The 25,046-nt window shown below is 34.4% G+C and overlaps 1 protein-coding gene across 5 annotated transcripts in view; it reads right to left on the bottom strand.

Moving 5' to 3' along the window:
* Fbxl17 (F-box and leucine rich repeat protein 17) overlaps positions 1-25,046 on the bottom strand; it is a 489,427-nt gene that overhangs the window by 378,956 nt on the left and 85,425 nt on the right. For 4 of the 5 annotated variants that reach the window (XR_015438886.1, XM_087180688.1, XM_087180687.1 and 1 more), the window contains exon 5: positions 15,613-15,696. The exons of the other annotated variant lie outside the window; for it this stretch is intronic. Coding sequence is in view for 3 of the 4 variants with exons in the window: in XM_087180688.1 (XP_087036814.1) it covers positions 15,613-15,696 (84 nt within the window). In the remaining variant the exon portion in view is untranslated. The remainder of the gene's footprint in view (positions 1-15,612; positions 15,697-25,046) is intronic. 5 annotated transcript variants of the gene reach the window in all.

The following is a 25,046-nucleotide window of genomic DNA, read 5'->3' as shown; positions in this document are numbered from 1 at the left end:
GGGTCCTTTGTACTCCTACATAACTTTTAAATTTCAATATCCAATTCTTCATTTATAGCAAGTATACACAGACCTGAATTTTTATATATACCTTGTGTTTTCTAATCCTGCTAAATTCAAGTACAAGTTCTAAGGGCTCCTAGAGATTTCTTAGTATTTTCTCTGTAGATGATCATTTCATCTACATATAAAGATTTTGTTTCTGCCGTGCCAATCCTATCTTAGTTGTGTCATTTTATTGCCAGACTATTTTGGTGGGGACTAGGTTTCAAAGTTTAATGGACAGATAAAGAGTAAACATATCTGCTGTTATTCCCCACCTTAAGCAGAAAACATTGTATCTTCTCCATTCATATAAGGCATTCTCGCTGGAAGTATGGAGTACATGTCTTTAATTTGTTGAGAAGTTTCTGTTCTACTTCTAGTCTCCTGATAGCTTTTACCATGAACAGCTGTAGAATTTGGTCCAATACTTTTTCTCCAACTAGTGACAGGATCATAGGGCTTCTTCCTGTCCTGTTAAAATGATGACTTTTGGGGGTGGGTCTTCCAATGCTAAACCAGCACTGCCAGATCTATAACAAAACCACTTTCTACATACTGCCAGATCTGACTTCTAAGAGTTTGTTTGGTTAAACAAATTTCTATCTATGTTCATACTTTTTTCTTCTATTATCTTTATCCAGTTTTAGGATTAGCACAATGTTGATTTCCTAAAATGAGGGGAGAAGTGTTCCTTCTTTTTTCTGCTTTAATTGTTTGCTATAATCTATCAATTAAAATGTTTATGAGACTGCTGTTGTCATATAGGTAGGTTTTCAACCTAGGAATATACTTTCTTTAATAGGTGCTATTCAAATTTTATATTTCCTCCAGAGTTAGTTTCATTAATTTGTCTTCTAAGTTACTTCTTAGAAGTTGTCAAATTTATTTCAAAACAGATTTTTGTAACATGCTTTCTATATCCTTTTAAATTCTGTAAAATCTATGGTAATGTCTCCTAGATCTTAATATTGTAATTTAAAAAATGTATAACTGATATTGTGTAACAGGAAGAAAAAGTCTAAAAGAGCAGGGGAATTGGGAGGGGTAGGGGAAGGCAAAAAAGGGAAAGGAAAAAATATGAGAAGAGGAAAAAAATGGAAACAAGGTCTTTGCAAATAGGGAAGGGTGGAGGGGGTGAAGGGAGGGCAAGGGAACGGGAAAAAAAAATAAGAACCAAGAGACTCATGTAATGGTGCAAGATCCCAATGATGAATGTAACTATTGTCTACCTAAAATGTACCAATAAAGTTAATGGGGGAAAAAAAAAGAGCAAGCAGTGAGAAAAGGGTCAAAACCCCAAGACTGGAAACACATTAAGATCTGGAATGAAGCCAACTCTATAAATCATAAATAAGGCCAAAATCACTGAAAACATGTTATAAACCTAAGGCTGAGGCAAAACTCAGAGTCATGAAAGCTGAGGAAAGAAAGCCTGCTATCCTAGTAGGTATTGTGTACTAAACTCCATTTAGGTTATATGCATATATCTCATCTACTGACAGGATCACAACTTCCTTGGAAGCAAGTGTTACTGCCTAATTTACATTTATATCCCCTGCTCTGCCTAGCACATTGCAGACATTCAATTAATATTAGCCAATTAATTAAGTATGATGCCTTTTAAAGAAAATCAATGCTTATCTTGACATTCAAACAAAACACTGACTAAGCTAAAGTCAAAATATTTATCATTAGGCAAAAGTTTGCTTTTTCTATACTTTTAGCTTTGATTTTATTGAAATTATATATTTACTTTGAATTATAAAATAACTCCAGATTGACTTAAAAAGACAGAAGACTAGTCTTTTCCCTCTATCCCCACCAGATATCCCCTTTCCAGAGGTAAGCACTTTCAGTTCTTCATAGGATTATTTTATAATTTATTTCAGTTACCTCCTAACATCCTGCTTATTTTGCTACTTCTTGGGGAGTACTTTTTGATTTCAAGTTTCAAGCATATGATTTTTCAAATTAAAAAAAGTAAGGACTGAGCTCTATTTCTTCCACTTAGGTATAACATATAATCTTTCCTACTTTGTTCAATTATCATTTTGGTTAGACTCTTAGTGTTTACGTAATTATGACTACATAAACAATATTCAGAACTAAGACTTGTAGTGACTATCATTACTTCTCCTTTCCTAAGCAATTCTATGTTTAACTGAAGTAAACCCGTCTTGCAGTTTTGCTGCTACTGTTGCTTAATTTTATAAGTATGTAATAGAAATCTAACTGCAAACTCTTCACTACAGTATATTTTAGAAGTTTTCCTGTGCATTATAACCATTGTGTGTCTTTGGCATTTTTAGGAGCAAGAGAAATACTTCAAAGGCTTTTAACAGCACTTCAGTAATCAAGTCTATTGGAGTCTATCGGGCCTGGGTCACAAACTACTGGAGATCTAATTATTATTTACAAATATTCCAGATATTAGAAAATTTTAAATGGATTAGATATCATTTAGAAGTGTTAAACTGTTTTAATGTGATGTAATGGAAACACCCCAAGATATGGAGACAGTTCTGGCAGAATTCTATCTTCATCCTAACTGAATACTTATTAACTTCTTTGACCCTCAGTTTCCTTATCTCTTAGGGAAAAAAAAGCATCATTGATTCCAGGATATCATAGGGATATCATAGGTTGATTTGATTTCTCTGAACTCATTATTTAAGAATTATAAAAGGCTTATATAAAATCTTCTATAAGCATACACCTAGCAAGACAGAACATAAAATTAACTGAAGCTTACCAAGGCCCTAAGTGACAGAGAGAAATCTCTAGGACTTGGAGTAAATAAGCTAGAATCATTTGGACCCCAAAGCTCAACAGGGGTATAGCAAGTAAAGATGATAACAATCATTATCACTGAGTATTTACTATTTACCAGATTCTATCTCATGTAATACTAGATGTCAACTGCTGTGAGATAATTCTGTCCACTTTACAAATCAGAAACTGAGGCACAAATATATCCAGGTTCACAGGTACTAATCAGCACAGCCAAGATTCAGAATCAGGAATTCTGATGCCAAAGCAATGATATAAAGCTGTGTTTGCTTTGCAGAAGAATACACTATGCTTATATTATCTCAGACCAGTCATACATTGATCTTGAAGTCTAATCACATTAAGGACAATGAGGCAGGTATGTCAGTAGCTATGAGGAATGCTACTTTCATTGTAGAGCATACTATGAATTGAATTATGTCTTTCCCAAAATCGTATGTTGAAACTATAACCCTGTATGTGATTCTGTCTGGTGATAGGGTCTTAACAGGAAAAAGAAAGATTATAAGGCCGAAGTCCTAATCCCACAGGACCATGGTTTTGTAAGTTCTCTCTGCTATGTGGAACCTGGGAGAAGGTAGCAATCAGCCAGAAAGAGAGCCCTCAGCAGAAACCAAACGCTTCCACACCTTAACTTCAGTCTCTCCATCTTCTAGAAATGTAAAAAAACTAATTTTTGCTGTTTAAGCCATCCAGTCTATAGTATGCTGTTGTAACAGCCTGAGCAGACTAACACGGAGCATAAAATTGGAAAGAACTTAAATACTATTCTCTTTTTTGTTCTTTTTCTAATGTTTATATATTGGAGGACAATATAGGCAGCAAAGGAGCACTCAGTTGTTAAAATGAAAAATGACATTTTTAGAAGAGGAACAGATTTTTTAAAAATACACTGCAGTGTACCATTCATTAAAGATACTGAGTGGTAAAATGAGGAAGTAGAGTTGAAGTCAGAAAATCTGGGTCCTAGGAAGGATCATCCCTTATAAACTGTGTGTCCCTGGACAAATCATTTAGATTTTCAATATCCTTAGATACAATCAATGAAATCAAGGTAGATGATCTTTAACTACTTTTTTGTTGAACACTCCAAGGTCCTATCTAGGTAGTGGAAAAGTAGTCAACAGAAGACACTTGCCAGGATATATTCCTGAAGTGGGAACACAGAATTTAAAATTAAAATCCCACTATCTAATTAAAAAAACATAAACAAATTTATGATATGCTATATCTAGCATCTACATATTTCTAAGGCAGTCTATATAGGTCAAATGAAAGCAATTACATAATTTCCACTGAACTACCAAATTTCTGTGATTTAAAAATGGCAGATACCCCTACAACAATAAGTCATTGGATGCTATCAGCTATTTTCACAGCATAAGTTGAATTGGAGAAAGGAAAGCATAAACATCACTGTTTTTGAAGCAGTAAGAGGAACTGAAGAGATCAGATCCAGGAAGAAGATAAGGATGTTAGGTTTTAAGCATAATTCATCAAAAATATCTATCTAGCCGGGGATTTAGCTCAGTGGTTCCGCTGCCTGTCTCTCAAGCACAAGGACCTGAGTTCGATCCTCTGTACCAAAAACAAAACACAACAAAAAATGTCTATCGACATGAAGGTTCTGTGGAAATCCTTAGATTAAGTTTGAGTAACAAAACTGAAATTCATACTATTATAAAAAGTAGAATTAAGAATTATTTTCAAAGAATTAAAGAGGATGCCGGTATTTTAAAAAACTTATCTCCTGTGTAGCTGTAGTGTAGCAGACAGATCCCTGAAACTGAAGGTGGTTGAGGTTTATATTTATTGGCTGTGTTGTCATTTCTAACACACTCAACCTCTCTCAGTCTTATAATTTCCTCCCCATTGCACCAGTTAAAACATGAGTATGATTAACATAGGTGGAAGTACTTTATAAAAATGTTGTTGCTTGGAGCCGGGGATTTAGCTCCATGGCACCACACCTGCCTTGCAAGCGCAAGGTCCTGAGTTCGGTCCCCAGTACCAAAAAGAAAAAAAAACATGTTGTTGCTAAAAAAGTGAAAATTTCTAATGTCTAAGACATTTTCAGTTTCTCAAGATCAAAGATATGATATGAGCTGTGAAAGACACATAGCAAAACAAAAGGCAAGAAGAGTTCCCAAAGCAAAAGAATCACATGAGGACATACCAAATACTTAGAAGGACATTTTTTCAATAGCTAATAAAATGAAAATTGAAATATCAAAAGGCAATGTAACAAGATAATAAAGTTTACCTACTAGGAACTAATAATTTTTTTAAACCTCACCGAAGATGGAACTCGCCTTGTACCTATCAAAATGATAAACTCTGATTACTACTGGATTTCTCTGTAAAAATCAATCCTGAAAAATTACAGCTTAGTGAGAAAAGTAGCTATAAGGTACTGGAAGTGATGGGGAAGGAATGAAAGGGAAAGGGAAAGGAAAAAAGAGGAGGAGGAAGAAAAAAGGGCTGGCCAAGAGAGAAGGAGAAAACAATAGGGGAAGGGGAGGGGAAAGGAAAGGGAAAAGGAAGGGTAGGGAGCAGGGAAGGAAAGGGAAAAGAATAGGAGGAGAGGGGAGGGGAGAGGAGTGGAGAAGACAGAAGGGGGAGAAGAGAAGGAAAATTATATGCACTGGAGTCAGGATACTGCAGCCTAGTTTGGAAGGGAACAGGTTTTTGGAAAACTTTTCCAAGCTAATCTTGCTAATCTTCTGAGGCTAAGCAAAGCATACAGCATAACCACACCACACAAATTAGACCCAGTTTCAGCTGTTAAGTGTCAACAGACTACTATGGGACTGCTTAAGGGATCTTGTGAAGTAAAAGTGAAACCAGGAGTAGAGAAGAAGCAGGGATTCTATAGTACCTGAGTTCTCTACCAGAGTAACAGTGACCACAGGCTGGCTTATGGCCTCTCCCAATTCACATTATCATTCAGCGTAGCTGTATGGCAGCAATAAGAATTGCTCTAGAAATGAGTTATGAAGAACCTACACCTAATTGAAGAAATTTTGAAACCTCAACATATAACACAGGCAGCCCTTTATGGTAGGAGTGAGAAAAGGGTGAGAAAATAGGCAATGGAGAAGAGCTCAAAGGCATGCCAGGCAATACCATCTTTAGAATTAGGGAGGAAGGCAGTGGATTCCTACAACCTCAGATTGTTCCCAGAACAATTATTCAGTCAGGCCCATAAATAAAGAGAAAAACTAGAAAGAGATTGCTGGAACTTCTGCAGCTATCCTATCTAGAGCTCACCAAAGAAAACTAAATTATACACGTGGAAATTTCAACCAGATGAGTCAATGGCCACTAGATGGCACTTACAGCCAGAACAAATTTGGCTCTCAGCAAACCCACAGATCTGGAGGAACAAGTTTGTTCTGGCCATGTCATCAATATTAGTATCACACAGTGCTGTATTTTATATAAGTGAAAACTTGGACTTGCTTAATTGTCTTATAAAGGGACGTTTTATGTACATGATGAAGCAGAATTATTGGGAAAGATGTACCAATAACTTAAAATAATCATGGTAAAGCTAAAACAACAAAGAAAGATTATCAGCAATGTGCAAGTATAAATATGAAATCATAAAAAATACTTTAAAATAACAGCATAAAAATACAACATGCGATTTGAAAATACAATATAGGGGACAAATAGTAAGATGGATACAGCTAAAGGATAAACTGACTTAGAAAATCAGATTGGAGATCTTTCCTAAAAGACAACAGAAAAGGATGAAACCTAATAACTGAAAGAAAAGCCAAAGGATAGAAGTGGATATGTGACTATCCACATAATAGGAGTCTAATAAAAAATAATGAGAAGGTAAAGAGAGATATATGGAAATGTTCAAAGAAATAATTTAAGTAATCCAGAACAAAAAACAGTGATGGACCCCAGAATGAAGAATTACCAGAAAAAAAATTAAGAAAAATCTATACAATGATATAGTGTGGTTAAATTTTAGAACAAAAAGAAAATAAATTCTTAAAGCTTAAAGAGAGAAAGAGGAAAAATTGGAACAAGAGTATAAAAGTATAATAATATAATATTTTCAAGTACTAAAGGAAAATAATTTTGATTCTAGAATTTTATATCAGCCAAATTATCACTCAAATGTTGGGAAAAAGTAGACATTACTCAGACATACAGCACCACAGGTTTGTCTCACAGAGATCCAAACTGAAAACATTCTTGGAAAGGTAGTCAAATATATGAGCTGTGATCAAAATGCAGTAAATGTACAAATTTTTAAAATGTATTGGAATAAGAGATGCATTGCCATTAATCCCCCTCAAAATACTCCCCTCACTTTGAGCATACTTATCCCATTGTTCCTGCCACTCCTTGAAGCACTTCTGAAAGTCCTTTCTTGAGCTGCACTATCCTGGCTGCCTGTCTTGAATCAGTTGAAAAAGATTTACTTTTCATGATCATTTTTACTTTAGGGAAAAGCAAGAAGTCACACACTGCCAGATCCAGTGACTAAAGTGATGAAGACATACTGTAAAGTTTTTACAAGCCTGCCTTTCAATTGGATGGCACTCAGCAGCAGCTTTTACCGAAGTTTTGATTACAGATCATGAAGACACTAACAAAAAACCTTCAGCACACAGGAGGTGAGTTGCTCCCAGCGCATAAGAGGAGGCTTCCAGGCCACCGTACCACCCCTGCCAGCACACAGGGGGTGAGCCCTGCAAGCGCCAGTAGCACCCACACAGCCTCCGTCAAAATGAGAAGACACATAAACAAGTCTCAAAACCAGACTTTCAGATCACCTACAGCAACCCGAAAAGGAAACGAGATGGAACACTCTGATACTCAACCACCTGGACTCCCTGAATTGGCAACAAAAGAGGATCTGGAAGAAATGAAATCAGAAATTTCTCAGATAACAACAGAGATTGTGCTCATAGTACAAGACATGATTAATAAATCTAGACAGGACCTCAGGAATACAATGGAATCCCAACATAGGAAACAAATGGAATCCATAAAACAGATGCAAACAGATTTCCAGGAGATTAAAAACTCCATCGAAAGTCTGCGCAGCACAATGAACCAATGTGAGGACAGAATTTCACATATAGAAGATAAGATTGCAATTAGTGACCAGGAAAAGAAAAATTGCTTTAAAATTGTAAAGGAACACGAGAAATTAATCCAGCAGCTGCTAGACGATGCAAAGAAGAATAACATAAGACTGATTGGAGTCAATGAAGAAAGAGGAGAGAGTGCAGATGACATAAAAAAACTGTTCACAGAAGTGATGGCAGAAAACTTCCCAAGGAGGGGGAAAAAAAAAAGTAAAAAAATATATCAGAAAAAGAAAGCGAGGTAAAATTGCCTGATGAGGGATTCTTTTCTTAGAGTTGAAAACGAGTGGGCCAATTAATTTGGATGGGAAAATAAATTACACTTTAGCATTCAATTTCTATTTGAAATATTTCTATTTTCTTTCCCTAACCTCCATTATACTTTTACCTTCTCTATGTAACATTATTAAACATTGATCAATTATTAAGATTAGGTAATAAACCACAAGTTTTCACAAAGAGAAATCAAAGATGTTTCCATACCAAATTACAGTAGTTGCAGATGTCTTGAAATAGCATTAATGTTCATTATTATTTCAACATTATGATTACTGCTAGCCAATGATATTATTTCCTTTAAAACTCACACATTTATGTATTTTTAACATTAATCTTTGAAAGTTCTCACAGAAGTCTCAAAATTGACAAGTGTCGAAAAAAATTAACTCCTCAAAACTCATAATTAGCCAGGCATGGTGGTGTAACTCTTATCAACACTGTCATAGGGCCAAAGTTCATTCATGACCCAAGAGTTTTTTTCTATATTAAAAGACTCACAAATTAATGCTGTCGAGAACAGAAAACTCTATTTAGAAGAAGCAACAGAATAATTCAGAAGATTTGTCTTAATGATCTGCATACATTAAAAAGATTTTTCCTGATTTCATGATAGGACACTACTTCATTGCCCTTTTAGTTGCTTTGATGACATGATTAAGCTAAGACAGCTGTTACTTATTTTATGAAATAATGATCTACCAGTAATTCCACTAATCAGGGAAAAATAAAACTATTTGTATACATCTTCAGCAAAGGAACTCCAACTTGACATTTCAAAATATTAACACAACTCTTTTTCTTTTCATTAATTTTATTGGTATACTTTCGGTATACAATATGATGACATTCATCATTGGGAAATTTGCACCTTTACATGATATATCTTGGTTCTTGTTTTTTTTTCCCCCATTCCCCTGCCCTCCCTTAAACCCCTCCACTCCTCTCTATTTACAAAGACTGTTTCCATTATTTCCTTTTCTCATATTGCTTTCCCTTCTTTCCTTTTCCCTACCCCTCCCACTTCCCCTTCACCTTTGGACCACATAATTTTTAAAACTACACAATTGTTTGGTTTTGTTTTTTTGGTACCAGGGATCGAACTGGGGACCTTGCACTTGCAAGGCAGGCGGTGGAACCACTGAGCTAAATCCCCGGCCCAAAACTACACAATTGATTCATCATTGCCAATACTGACTTTCTCAAAATTTCTTATCTATTATACATAGATATTTATTATACCTAAAATACACTCAGTCCAATACCACTTTATAATAATGAATACAATCACATACTAAAAAGATATACTTAGGATTTGTCAATGTTCCACTGCTCTCCATATAGTTTATTAAAAAGATAACTAAATCAACTACCATTATCAAGGCTCACATATCCTATAACATCCTTACTTCCACCAAGACCTAAAGCATTTGATTATCAAATTTCTTAATAATCTTTGAAAAACCAATTTAACTATCCTAAAATCAGTTTTCATTGTTTGTTAGAAGAACTTATTATAAACTAGAACATTCCAGATATTAATATGCTTACAAACAACTTATTAAAAATATATATCCTTGGGCCGGGGATTTAGCTCAGTGGTTTCACCGCCTGCTGCACAAGTGCAAGGACCCGAGTTCGATCCCCGGTAACAACAACAACAAAATATATATATATATATATATATATATATATATATATATATATATATCCATCCTCTGGCCAAGTATTTAGCTCAGTGGTACCACACCTGCTTCGCAAGCACAAGATCCTGAGTTCAATATCCAGTACAAAAAAAAAAAAAAAAACTATACACACACAAACACACACACACACAAACACACACACACACACACACACATAATCCTGTTTCAGTGGGTGGACCCTGAGCACCTGCATTCATAACAAACTTTTTTCTTTTTTTCTCTTATTTTCAATTGACATATGTTTAATGCCTGTACGTATGTGGTATGGTCAAAAAATATGGTCAATGTTTAAATTTTTTTAAATTTACTACAGTAAAAGACACACTGATATTATTCCCCTTCAAAATATTCCCTTCACTTAGAAAATGTGTTTCTTATCATTCTCGCAACTTTCCTAAGCAGTTCTAGAAGTCTTCTTTTGTGAATGTATTTAGATGTGCTGTTGTGATACTTTGATATCCTGAATCTACTCAATATGTTTACCTTTCATGATAATACTGATTTTTGGAAAGAGAGAAGGTGCATGGTGCCAGGTCCAGTGAAGAAAGTGGATGAAGACACACTAACATTTTTACATGTCTGCCTTTCCTTTGGATGGCACTCAGCAGCAGCATTCACAGTATTTTTATCATACCCTGACAAGGCATATACAAAAGAGGACTTTCAGACTTGCTTCAGAAAGCGGGAAAAACACTGGGTACAGTGTCAATACACTGGGGAAAAGGGATGATCCACGTGCCGAGTAAAAGGGAATGGGACTGTGCAGGATTTCATCACAATACTCAGAATAGCAAACAATTTCAAATTTGTTTATTTTCAGAACTTTCCATTTAACTCTTTCAAACCATAACTATAACCATAGAAAGTGAAACCACAGATAAGGGTAGACTGAGTAGTCCTTAAGCTGTTACTTAGGTGAACTAATTCCAAATCTTTCAAACTCTTGAACTTTAAAATGTGATAGATGAGTGAGTATGGCAGAGTTAAATAATATAAATTATTTAAGAATGTTTCCAAGATTTAAAAAGAGCCCAGATTTGCTTAAAATTACCCTCTCATTCCTTCAATTTCTTCTATAAAGTGTAATACCAGTACAGATCTCACAGGGTCATAGTGAAAATCAAATAAGCCACTATATTGGCACTAGGTGGGGCACATAAAAAAGCAAGCAATAAATAGTAAAATTTTTTAACAAATTATATGCTTTCCCAGTAACAGAGTATCTGGCTTCATATGGGATAAAGATCAATATTCTCTTTGATTTTCTCAGAAACCTATTACATATGATTGATAACTTAATTTTAAAAAGCCATATTTTGATTATAGTTATATCAACATGAATTTTATAGAGAGGGATGACATGTGAACAAGAAATACAATGATCAATTAAATTCTAAAAATTTATTACAACAAAAGATACACTGCCAATAATCCCCCTCAAAATACTCTCTCTCCATTCAAACACATTTATCCCATCATTCTTGCCACTTTCTGAACTACTCCTGAAAGTATTTTTTCATAAGAGTGTCTTTAGTTGTGCTGTCCTGGCTGCCTTGATATCCTGAATAGATTCAAAACATTTACCTTTCAGAGTCATATTAACTGTGAAGAAGAGCCAGAAGTCACACAGGGATAGATATAGTGAATAAAGTGAATGAGGAATGTTTTTAAGAACCTACCTTTCCCCTGAATGCCACTTGGCAACAGCATTCACTGTATTTTTTTAGCACACCTCTTAAAAAGCCTAACAAAAGACTTCAAGAATTGCCTTTAGAAAGTGGCAAGAATGATGGGTTAGTGTATTCGAAGCAAGAAGAGTATCTCAAGAAGGTTAATGGCAATCTATTATAATAAAAATTTGTATTTAAATATTCACAGTATATTCTGATCACCCCTTGTATATGTGTGGGTTGTTTTAGTCCACTTTCCTCTCTACGATACAATACTCAACAGCTACAACTTAAGGAAAGCGATGATTAATTTGGCTCCCAGTTTCAGGGGAATCAGTCTCAGTCAGCTGGCTCTAAGACAGAGCAAAGATGGTGGAGCAAAGATGCTTAGCTCATGGTGGGCAAGAAACAGGAGAGGAACAACACCAGAGAGGTGTGGGAAAGGGACCAGATATAGATCCCAAGGTCATGTGTCTATGACCAACTTAGACACACCCAGAAGTGCACATCACAAATCCACTGGGCAGACCCTAAAGCCAATCCAGTTGACAATCCAGCTTAACTGGCATATATGTGTACATAAATAACTTAGTCTCCATAGAACAGTATGAAAAAGTAATTATAGTCAATAGTTAATGTTAGGTACTTTATTTTAGGACTTTTACATGTAATATTAAATAAAAACAGAACCCCACATGTGGGTACTATTATTCTTCTAATTATACATACAAGGAGATTGAAGAGCAGAAAGATTAACTGCTCAAATTCACATGAAGTGTTAACTAATCCAGAATTAAAGCCAAGATCTATGTAATCTCCAAACCAGAGATCCTTATCAGCATGAACACTGTCATCACAAATAAGTATCAACCTACTGAAAATTCAATTTTGCAATCACTTACATACACAACATACCACTTAGTGACCTATAGGATTATTTATCATGAGTGATGAAAGAAATGCAAATGTGTAACTCAAAGCAGATGACAAGGATATTTCCTTCAATTATGATTATAATAGAAGTTCTAATGATAACACAACTCCAACAAACCACTTGATAAAATATACAGTTTAGAATTTTTTTGTTTTGGTTTTGTTTCAAAGGATTTTCTTTAATAATTTAAGTCAAAACATGGCAATTTTCACTTTAATTTGCTTTGGCCTATGATAACATACTATTAACTACCCTAAATAGATTCCCACTGAAATGTAAAATAATAATGATGACTTTCTTCTCTCAACCACTATTACACTAAAGAGGTCATTATGTCTTACTACATTTTCAATCAGACATAAAGGAGAAGGAAAATGAATTAACATCTCAAACAACCAGTAAGACCCCTACAAATGTTTTAAACTTAATCATCACAATTACTATATGTGCAAGATATAACTATTTCCATTCGGAAATTAGGAAATGAAAACAAAAAGATATTGACAAGAACACCCACCCAGTAAAAGACAAATCCTGAATTTGAATTTGAAACTAATTCTAAAGCCTTGCCACCAGGGATTCCAGAAGCAGTGTCAGCTATGCTCTGCAGACAATGCATACTCTCACCAACGCTAATCTCCTAATTTTGCATTTCTCTCACTTATCCCAGAACCAACATGAATGGAGAATTTGTGTAGGAAGAAATACATACACAACATATAAATTCCCATTTCAAAACAGTGATAGAACAATTTAAAGATGTTTTAACAACATACTAAAACTTGAAAACAACAAGAAAGCAAATGTTATTCAATATCAAATTAGTCTTTACATGTATTCTGTTGCCAGACAGTGAGTGTGGAAATTATCACTGAAGGGAAAGCAACATGTCTGATTGAGTATGAAACAAAATGTTTAGGGAATTAGCTGGATTATTTTGTTTCAGGTTTCCCAATTTTTAAATCCTTTATATAAGTCACTGTTTCATTGTACTACAGAACTTTAGGAAATGGACATTTCCTTAAATACTTGAATTGTTTTGTTAGAATATGAAAACATTACTTTTAGAGAAGCTATCAAATGACCTTGATGATCTACACAACATTCATTATAGACTGGTAAACATTTGTGAAAATCCTCACTGTGATGATTGATTGCATTTTTCCTTGCTTCAGTTACCTCAAACTAAATTGCCTGTCATTAAGATTATGACTTCTGTCGATGTAGTTTCTTAATCCTTCCTCAGTCCTTTCTAGCAATGACAAGCTCAGAATAATATACTGTAACTCTTCATGGATCAATAATGCTCAGTATAAAATACTGAAGTCTTACCACCAGGATTTTTATTCCCCAATATATAATGATCTCTGACAAGCTAACTAGCAGCAAAATTTCTTACTAAGGAGAAAAAAAAGACATCTAACAAACAAGTCAAATACAATATTATAAACACCATATGCCAATCTAAACAAGTGAAGAATTTTGAGTGAAGCTCAATGATAGCACAATGCTTTTATCCTAAAGTAGCTAATGACTGAGATGTCATTTGCAGACTATTCAAGAAAAAACAATTATTTTTCAGGCCTTGAGACATTTTGAAATGATTTATAGGAGGTTATTTATGTGAAAAGACTTCTCTACAATGTCAGAAATGAAAGCTTCCACTTAAAAAGCATAAAACATAAGCCAACATGCATATCCTCATTAATTTTTTTCCACAGGTAATTTAAAAAGACATTTTACTAGTTTAACATGTATTTAGATTATACCCTTGATGTCTTTATATGAAAACTAGACTATACTTGCTTTTAAACACTACAATTTAGGTATTTTCATTTAAACCAACATTACTTAGAATAAATGTCATTATATCTATAAAAACAGCCATGATACTGCTTTACAACTGACATAGACTCTCTTATTTAAGGAGATATACTAAGTCTTTTCTACATCGCCAGGTTTCATGATTTATTCAGCTCAACTAACCTGAAATCTTTGACAGCACTTAAGTAAAATGAAAATTTTGAACAAGTTAACAATTCACTGTATTTTTCCTCCCAAATTATTTGACTACCGAATGAGTAGAAATAATGTTTTTTTATTATTAGGTTTCATGGAAAAGAAATAAAGATTTTCTTGCATTTGGAAAATTAACTTGGCCAATCAGTTTAGACTAAACTTTCTGAAGGGAAAAATTTAACCTCTGTGCATTTTTTCTCAAGAAAATGAGAGTAATTAAAGTTGAAGAAGTAAAAGAAGTAGGAGGAAAATATAGACACCATGAAAACAGAGATCTAACACAGAAAAGAAATCTAAATTGAAATAGAAGGGCTGAAGGTCCCGGGAGAAAAAAAATAAACCGACTAACTAATTATGTTATTTATCTAGTTATATTGAAAAGGGTTTAGAGTTCTGGCAAAGTTAAAAGAATCAGTATCTGCTAGAAAACTAAACAAACAGAAAAAAAGGAGTCAGTAAACTTCTCTCAAAAAATAAATAAAAACAAATTACTCAAGGGGGAAAAAACTGAACATAGTACACTACAGACTAAGTTGCAAATGTTTACATATTCATAATGGTATGATACAAGTATATTGGAAAGATGAGAAAAAAAGTAAAACAAAAAAATGGTAGGAGAAAGAAAAGTGTCAAATCATTTTATTGCAGAGTAAAAAGGCATGTAATTAAAATTGAAAAATCAGAAAAGGGTGGTATGAAATAGGGAAGGGGGCAGATATGAAAGCAACTTGAAGAGAAAAAATGTGAACAGAATTGTCTCTCTGAAGAGGACCAAGGAATGGAGAAAGAAATTATCTACTCTTTAAGCCTAACATAGTCTGACTTTTTCAACAATGTATACTTTGAGGAAAAAATTAAAATTAATTGAATAAAGTAGAGCTAAATGAGCCAAAACTGGTAAGAGTAAAATAAAATGACTGTTGGGGAAAAAATAAAATTGGAGAAAGTTAAGTTCAGTGGGATACTATTTACATCCAATTTAAAGGCAGAAAACCAAAACAAAGAGAGAAGTATATAGCTTTTGAAATTAGGGAAACTGGAACTCCTCTACTTACTAGTAACGTCAGGACAGGCAAATGTATTATCAGCTCTCTTAGCTTGGTTTTTCTCATACGCAAAACAGGAAATAATAACTGCATCTATAATGATACATTGCATCTGTTACGTGGTATACACATAATAATGTTATTATTTTTTATTTTTCTTCACTTAATTTTTCTATAGTGAATATGTAAATTTAATTCAAATTTTTTAGCAAAATGTTCAAATGTTGCTTCAATTAAAAAGTTGCTTCTACTTCTTTTGGGGGGGGGGGGTACTGGGGATCTAACTCGGGTCCTTGTGCTTGCGAGGCAGACGGCGGAACCACTGAGCTAAATCCCCGGCCCCCTACATATATTCCCTGAACTGAACCCACACATAAACAAACACTGGACAAATATTTAAAGAATTATCAGTTTGGGGCTGGGGATTTAGCTCAGTGGTTTCCCCACCTGCTGCACAAGCACAAGGACTCAAGTTCGATCCCCGGTACCAAAAAAAAGAATTATCAGTTTGTAGGCATGCTCTGGCCTCTACCTCTATTTTTACTCACTCAACAGAAATTGGCCACACGTTATGTTTCAAGGAACAGCATAAGAATAAATGAGAAATACAAATATGCAGTTTCTATGCTCAAATAGCTTACTGTAATCAAGATAGAGAAGCAGAGAGAGAAGTAAACACAGTATGATATGTATGTCATGGCTTTGACTGTCAGTCTGGAGTTCCAATCCTACAACTGTGTATTGAAGAAAAACTCTTAAACTCCAGGATCCAGTCTATGTAAAAATTTGAATAACAGAAGTTTCCTTGCAGGGTTTCCTAAGGGTCAAGGTAATGTCCTTAAAGCTATTATCATGTGACATAGGTTCTCTGTATTTGGTAACTCTTGTAGGGCCAGGGATTTAGCCCAGTGGTTCTGGCGCCTGTCTCGAAAGTGCAAGGTCCCGAGTTCAATCCCCAGTACCAAAAAAAAAAAAGAATTATTGTAGAAGATAAATTCAGAAAGGAAAAATTCAGGGGAGAATCAGCCTACGTATGCATCTGTGTTACTCTGAAAATGTTCACAGAAATACTATATAAATTCATAGCAAGACAATTTATTTTCAGATAAGAAAAGAAAAAGCAGAAAATATTTTTTTAGAGATACTGGCATTTTAAATACCACATTCCATAATTTCCTAAAACCCATATTTTCATATTTTAACATCTGTGAAACAGGATGTATCTGGCAATGCTGACATGTTAGTTTAATAGGCAACATTTTTAGTTCTAGGTAACTAATTATCTCAGATTGTGTGGTACAGTCCATAAGAACAAAGAGAATGCTATAGAATGGCAATACTAAAGGTACAATACTAGAAATGCCAGGTTACAAACATTGGCACATATAATTCAGGTTGGTTGGCCTATATTTGTACACAAAAAAGAACTAGGAAGCAATGCTAAAAAGGCAGAGTACTACATTACCTTTCTTCCCACTATGTCATTATCACACTAGATTAACTTACTAATTGTTGTATGGTAAATGGTGTTATTTGGTAAGGTGAATACATCTTAGTGTTCTTCAACATCATTGGCTTTCTTGTCTTACTTTTCCATGTCAATTTGACTGTGTGTGTGTGTGTGTGTCTATGTGTGCGTGTGTGTCTATGTGTCTGTTACTAATGACTGAACTCAAGGCTTTCTGCATGTTAGGCAATCATACTACCACTGAGCTACATATCTAGTTCCCCACATCAATTTTAAATCACACTGTCAAAACTAAAAAACACTAGCTGCGATTTTGATTGGACTTTTATTTAACTTATCAAAGTGATTTTGGGAGAATTTCTATTCTTTTATGTTTTCCCATCCATGGTATTTATTCATTTAGATCTTAGGTCTTTCAATGAAGTTGTATTCTTTTTTACATAAAGGTTATGCACATCTTTTGTTGAACTTGTTCCTTGGTATTTTATTTTTGGAAGTTATTATCAGAAGTGGTATTTGAATTACATTATATAAACTGATGGCATATCTAATAATCTAAAGTACATCTGGCAAAATAATATTATGATGTCTAACCTTGCTCTTCTGTATGTTGAGATCACAATTTAAAAATTAACAAAAATGTGCATGAAATAAGAATATTTTTTTTGGTACCGGGGATCAAACTCAGGACCTTGCTCTGGCAAGGTAGGCAGTGGCACCACTGAGCTAAATCCCCAGCCCATGAAATAAGAATATTAAAATCACAAAAGTCTAAATAAAACATTTATAACATATATGTAATTTCACTTAATAAAGAACAGATTTAAATTGTTCTGGGAAGAACAAGCAACCAGGACTTATGTACGCTGTATTCTACATATACAATTTTAGACTATTAAATACTCAACTAATTCCATTTCTTGAATTTTGAAATTAGTAATATGGTGGTAATGGGTAATGATATCAAAACAATTATTTTCACTCACTTCTGTGATTATATTCTGTCAATTCTCAACTGTCCACATAAACAGAAAGAAGCACTGATATATGCAACTGAAAATCACAAATTATCCACCCAGATGAGTTGAAGATACACTAAAAAGTTAAGAATCCTCTAGATCTGTAAGCATGCAGAACAGCCAGATCATCATCATTTGTTCTCCTTTCCCTTAAGACAACTCCACTGATCACATGTATGATAGCTAATGGCAGAGAACTGAAATTTACTAACACTAGAAATGAATTATAGAAAGTTGATTCTGGTTGTAAACTAAATTGGACAAGAATCAAATCAAATTCAGTGGTTAGGTTCAAAGTTGACCTTATGAGGAAATTTAATTTGTTCTCTTCCAGTTCAGCTTGTGACCAGAACTGTGGAGAGAAAGGAGTTCGTAAACCAAGGTACCACTGTGTGTCTGTGTCTGTGTGTGTGTGCACATTTATTTTTCCAAAATTTCTGCTACTTAAATTCTACATTCTTCTTTTTCTCATTATCCTACACTTTTACTGAAGGCCATTAACTAATTAAAAAATAAAGCTGGTGATGCTTTTGGACTACCATACTCCCCTGGGTGTCAAATCTTTAAATACTTGACTGCCTACATGGACATTCCTAAGCATTCCTTCTCTGATACCTGCAACAAGACATGTTTATTACTACAGTCCACCTCACTCCTGAAACTAGGTCTTTTTTTGATTAGTTGTTATGTAGCAAATAGCACCTCTAGCTAGGAATCTAAAAGTCTAGCTCTAGTACTACAAAAAACATTTTGAATCTCAATGTCCAATTAATCATCAAGATCTGCTCTTTGATTGTATTTTCCTAATATCTTCTATTGTTACTCAGTACAACTGCCTTAGTTCAAGCAGTCATCATTTCTTTCCTGTATTACACCAATAATTTCCTTAATAGATCTTTCTACCACAAAGTAACCAGAATACAATAATCTTCCAAACATGTAAATGGGTGCACATTATTCACAAGCTCAAACTTCTTTAATGCCTCCACAATACATAACTGAAGAATAGAATCCAAAATTGCTAATATAATATTCAAAAAAGCTTTTATATCCTACATGTCATGGTCCACAGTCCCTCATCCTGACCTTGCTTTCTAAATACCTCCACTCCCCTGGCACGTACTGTTCCATTTATTTTTAATTATTCACTTGGAATACTTGTCAGATTAATATGAACTAGCTGAAGAATCATTACCTCACAAAAATCTTTCATGAACTTCCAAGACTTAACAATTCTCTAAATGTTTTTGAATCATGCCTTGTTTCGATTCTTATAACATCATATTTTAATTTTCTATCAATAACCTAACTAGTATTCCAATAAGACACAGATTTTGCCTAACTCATCTTCCTGAGTATTTCACAAGTACTCTGTTTTTGGTCTCTCTGAGTTGTTTCCTTGAGTAAGAATTTTTGGATTCTGCTTCTTTGCTAAAGTTTTCGATACAACTTCCCACTTTCATCAATGGACAGATAAGACAGACAAAAAAGAATCAACACAGAACTATCAGAATTAAACTACACTATAAACCAAATGGACCTAAAACACATTTATAGAAATTTCATCCAGTAGCAGCAAAATATATATTCTTCTCAACACATGGAACGTATTCCATAATAGATCACATGTTCAGCCACAAAACAAGTCTCAACAAATTCAACACAACTAAAAATCATAGCGTGTATCATCTCTGGAAAAATGGGATAAAACCAGAAATCAATACAAGAGGAACATTTCATAATATTTTACAACACAGAAATTAAGCAACATTCTCATGAATGATGTTGCTCAGTGAAGAAACCAGAAGGGAAATTCAAAATGTCTTCAAATAAATCAACATGGGAAAAAAAAATACCACACCAAAACCTCTAGGACAGGGCAAGGGCATTATTAAAAGGGAAATTTATAGCAAAAGGTGCCTAAATTTTTTTAAATCCCAAAGAATTCAAATTAGAAAACCTAATGTGTAACTCAAAGAATTAGAAAAGCAAGAACAAATCAAACTTGAACTTAGTAAAAGAAAAAATAAATAAAAGAAAAGCAAGAACAAATCAAACCTGAACTTAGTAGAAAGAAAAAATATAAGATCCAAGAAGGACTTCACACACATACATATACATACTTTTTAAAAAGATTAATGAGACCAAGCAATTTTTTGGAAACATAAACAAAATTAACAAACCTTTATGGAGTATTAACGTGAAAAAAAAAAAGAGAAGACCTGAATAAATAAAATCAGAGATGAAAAAGGAGACCTCACAACTGATACCACAGAAATAAAAAGGATCAGTAGAGACTACTATAAACAACTATACTCTAATAAACTGGAAAACCTAGAAGAAATGGATAAATTTCTGGACACATATAACCTAAGAAAATTTAATAATTAAGAAAAAGAAAGACTAGTAACAAGTAATGAGATTGAGATAGTAATAAAATGTCTCCTAAAAAAATAACAGCCCAGAATTGATTGGCTTCACTGTTGAATTTTGCCCAATTTTTAAAGAAAACTAACACCAATGTTTTTTTAAAATAGTCCTAAGTACTGAAAAGGAGGAAGCCCTTCCAATATTACCGTAAAAGCCAGTATTAGCCTCATACTTAAATTAGATGAGAAAATATTTTTTAAAAGCCTATGGACCTATTTTAATATTTAGATCATTAATCAATTTGGATTTTAGTTTAGTGCATGGTGAGAGATAGTCTAGTTTTAATCTTTGGCAAGTTAAAACCCAATTTTTCCAGCATTATTATTAAAAAGGCTATCTAATCTCCAGTGAGGGTATTTGGCTCCTTCATTGAAAATGAGGTGGCTGAGTGTGTCTGGAGTTGTTTCTGCATCTTTTAATCTGTTCCACTGGTCCTCAGGTCTGTTTCTTTGCCAGCACCATGCTGTTTTTACCACAGTGGCTTTGTAGTATAGTTTCAAGTTGGGGGTTGTGATACCCCCTACCTTGTCTTTATTGGCTAGTATTGCTTTTGCTATACTAGGTCCTTCCTTTTTCCAAATGAATTTTTGGATTGTTTTCTCCAGGTCTGTAAAGTATGCTGCTGGGATTTCAATTGGGATTGCACTGAATCTATAAAGCAGTTTTGGAAGTATGGCCATTTTCACTATGTTGATTCTTCCTACCCAGGAGCAAGGGATGTCTTTTCATTTTCTGATATCCTCTTCGATCTCTTTTTTCAGAGCGCTATAGTTTTCAGCAGAGAGGTCTTTGATTTCTTTTGTTAGGTTGATTCCTAGGTATTTCAGTTTTTTGGATGCTATTGTGAAAGGAACTGATTTCCCCATTTCTCCCTCAGTGAGTCTGTTTTTCGTGTACAGAATAGCTATTGATTTTTGTGTGTTGACCTTGTAACCAGTTTCTTTACTGAATTTGGTTATTAAGTCTAGAAGACTTGCTGGAGTTCTTGGGATCTTCTATATAGAGTACCATGTCATCTACAAATAATGACAATTTGACTTCGTTCTTTCTCTTGTCTAATTGCTAATGTTTCCAAAACTATATTGAATAGGAGCGGTGATAGTGGACATCCTTGTCTTGTTCCTGATTTTAGTGTGAAGGATTTCAGTTTTTGACCATTTAGTATGATATTGGCTATTGGCTTTTCATAGATGGCTTTTATCAGATTGAGGTAGACACTGTCTCTTCCAGTTTTTTGGAGAATTTTTATCATAAATGCGTGTTGGATTTTGTTGAATGCTTTTTCTTCATCTATTGAGATGATCATATAGTTTTTGTCCTTGGCTCTATTGATACATTGTATTACATTGATTGCTTTGTGCACGTTGAAGCATCCCTGCCTCCCTGGGATGAATCCCACTTGGTCAGGGTATATGATCTTCTGCATTCTATTTGCCAGTATCTTACTAAGGATATTTGCATCCATGTTCATTAGTGAGATTGGCCTATAGTTCTCTTTTTCAATTGGGTCTTTCCCTGCTTTAGGGATCAAGGTGATGCTTGCTTCTAGGAATGAATTCAGGAGTATTGCTTCCCTTTCAATTTCATTGAAGAGTTTAAACGGTAGTGGCAGTAGATCCTCTTTAAATGTCTTGTAGAATTCAGCAGTGAAACCATCAGGACCCAGGCTTTTCTTGGTTGGTAAGTTTTAAGTTTTCAATTTCACTGATTGATATTGGATCTTTTAGAATTTTAAGGTCTTCTTCATTCAAGTTTGGTAATTCACAGGTATCTAGGAATCTGTCCATTTCTTCTGTTTTCCATCTTATTGGCATACAGGTTCTCGAAGTAGGTATTGATGATCCTCTGGATTTCTGCTGGGTCTGTTGTAATTTCACCCTTTTCATTCCTAATTGCATGGATTTGGGTCTTTGCTTTCCTTTTTCTGATAAGATTGGCTAAGGGTTTGTCAATTTTGTTGATTTTTTTCGAAGAATCAACTCTTGGCTTCATTGATTTTTTGTATTGTTCTCTTAGTCTCCACTGCATTGATTTGTGCTCTGATCTTTATAATTTCCTCCCTTGTATGAGCTTTGGGGTTGTCCTGCTCTTCTTTTTCTAGAAGCTTGAGGTTCAGCATCAGGTTGTATAATTGAGCTCACTCTGTTTTCCTAATGTGAGGATTGCTGGTATGAATTTCCCTCTTAAGACTGCTTTCATCGTGTCTCATACATTCCAATATGTTGCACTGTCATTGTCATTTATTTGAAGGAACTGTCTGATTTCTTCTTTAACTTCCTCTGTGACCCGCTGGTTATTCAGAAGTATGTTGTGCAATTTCCACGTGTTTATGAAGTTTTTGCGGTTTCTTTTGCTATTTTTCTCCAATTTCATCCCACTATGGTCTGATAACATACAGGGGATAACTTCAATTCCTTTGCACTTATTTAAACATGTTCTATGAACATGTATGTTGTCTATTTTGAGAACGACCCATGTGCAGCTGAAAAGAACGTGTATTCTGATTTTGTAGGAAAATATTTTATGAACAAAACTTCAGTTGCCCGTGAACTAGCACAAACAATCAACAAGTGGAATCTCTTCTTACTAAAAAGCTTCTGCACAGCAAGAGAAACCACCAGCAGTATGAAGAGACAACCCACAATGTGGGAAAAAATTTTCACCAGCTGTCGCTCAGACAAAGGTCTACCATCTAGTATAAAGAACTTAAATCAAACCTCCCAAATTTAAAGACACAATCCAAAAATGGGCATCTGAAATGAACAGACATTTCTCGGACAATGAAGTAGAAAGAGCAAATAAACATATGAAAAAATGTCCAATATCACTGGTCATTCGAGAGATGCAAATAAAAACACTGAGATTCCACCTCAACCCAGTAAGAATGGCTGCTATCATGAAATTAACCAATAACAAATGCTGGCGGGGCTGTGGGGAAAGAAGAACCCTATTCCACTGATGGTGGGAGTGTAGACTGGTGCAACCACTGTGGAAATCAGTATGGAGGATACCTAAAAGAACTAGGATTGGAAGTTCCATTTGACCCAGCTATTCCCCTGCTGAGTATCTTCCCCAAAGAAGTAAAAGAATCACACCACAGTAATACATGTTCATACCAGCACAATTCGTTACAGCTAAAACTTGGAAGCAGCCCAACTGCCCATCAAATGGAGACTGGATAAAGAAAATGTGGGGGTTCTTTTATAAAATGGAGTATTACTCAGCCATAATAAATGAGAAATAGAGACATTTATAGCTAAATGGATGCACATTCAGGTGATACTCTTAAGTGAAATAAATAGGACACACGTGTAAATACCGAATAGTTTCTCTAGTGTGAGAAACTGAAAGTGTAAATAAGGACCAAAAGGTATAATAGATAATGTGAAATAGGAAGAAAAGGGGCAAAGGGGAAGGGGAAGTGAGAGGGGTAGGGGAAAAGAAAGAAGGGAATGGAAATAATATGAGAAAATTTTAAAAATGTAAATAAAGTCTTTGTAGATAGGGAGGGGTGGAGGGGTTGAAGGGAGGGCAGGAGAATGGGGAAAAAATAAGAACCAAGATGAATTATGTAAAGGTGCAAATTTCCAATGATGAATGTCATATTGTATACCTTAAATGTACCAATAAAATTAATCTTTTAAAAAAGCCTATGGACCAATATCACTGATGAACACAGACACAAAAATACTCAATAGGGCCAGGGATTTAGCTCAGTAGTGCTGCTGCCTTCTCGCAAGCTCAAGGTCCTGAGTTCAATCCCCAGTACCAAAAAAAAAAAAAAATACTCAGTAATATACTAGTAAATCAAATTCAACACCACATATACCATGATCCACTAAGATTTATCATAGAATGTGAAACTGGTTCAACATATGTAAGCCAATAAACATAATATATCACAACAGAAGGAAGGATAAAAACTATATGATCAATAGACACAGAAAAGGCATTTGATAAAATTCAACACCTTCTCGTGACAAAAAAGAACCTCGAAAAATTAGGTATCAAAGGAATTTAACTCAACACAATAAAGACTGTATATGACTGACTCACAGCTTACATCATACTGAATAATGGAAAGGTGAATTTGTCTCCCCAATGATCAGGAATATGACAAGGATGTTCACATTTGTCACTCTTATTCAACACAGTATTAGAAATCTTAGCCAGAGAAAAGACATAAAGGGTAGCCAAATAAGAAAGGAGATCAAATTATACCTCTTTGTAAATGACATGTTTTTATATGCAGAAAATTTAATGACTCAGCCAAAAATCACTGTAACTGATAAAAAATTCAGTAGGGTTGCAGAATACAAAAATCCATAAACAAAAATTAGTAGTGTATTTTGTTCTGAAAAAGAACAAAAAACTCCTAAAATTTGTATGGAACCACAAAGACCCTGAAAGCCAAAACAATCCTAAGCAAACAGAATAAAGCTGGAAGCATAATAATATCTGACTTTAAAATATACTGCAAAAACTGTACTAACCAAAACAGCATTGTATAGGCATAAAAACAGACA

Source organism: Heterocephalus glaber, unplaced genomic scaffold (genome assembly GCF_053883595.1).
Source record: "Heterocephalus glaber isolate CG9 unplaced genomic scaffold, H.glaber_assembly_v1.0 deba00001465, whole genome shotgun sequence".
Lineage (NCBI taxonomy): Eukaryota > Metazoa > Chordata > Mammalia > Rodentia > Bathyergidae > Heterocephalus > Heterocephalus glaber.
The sequence above is the reverse complement of the archived record's forward strand: the minus strand, read 5'-3'. Positions and strand labels throughout refer to the sequence as shown.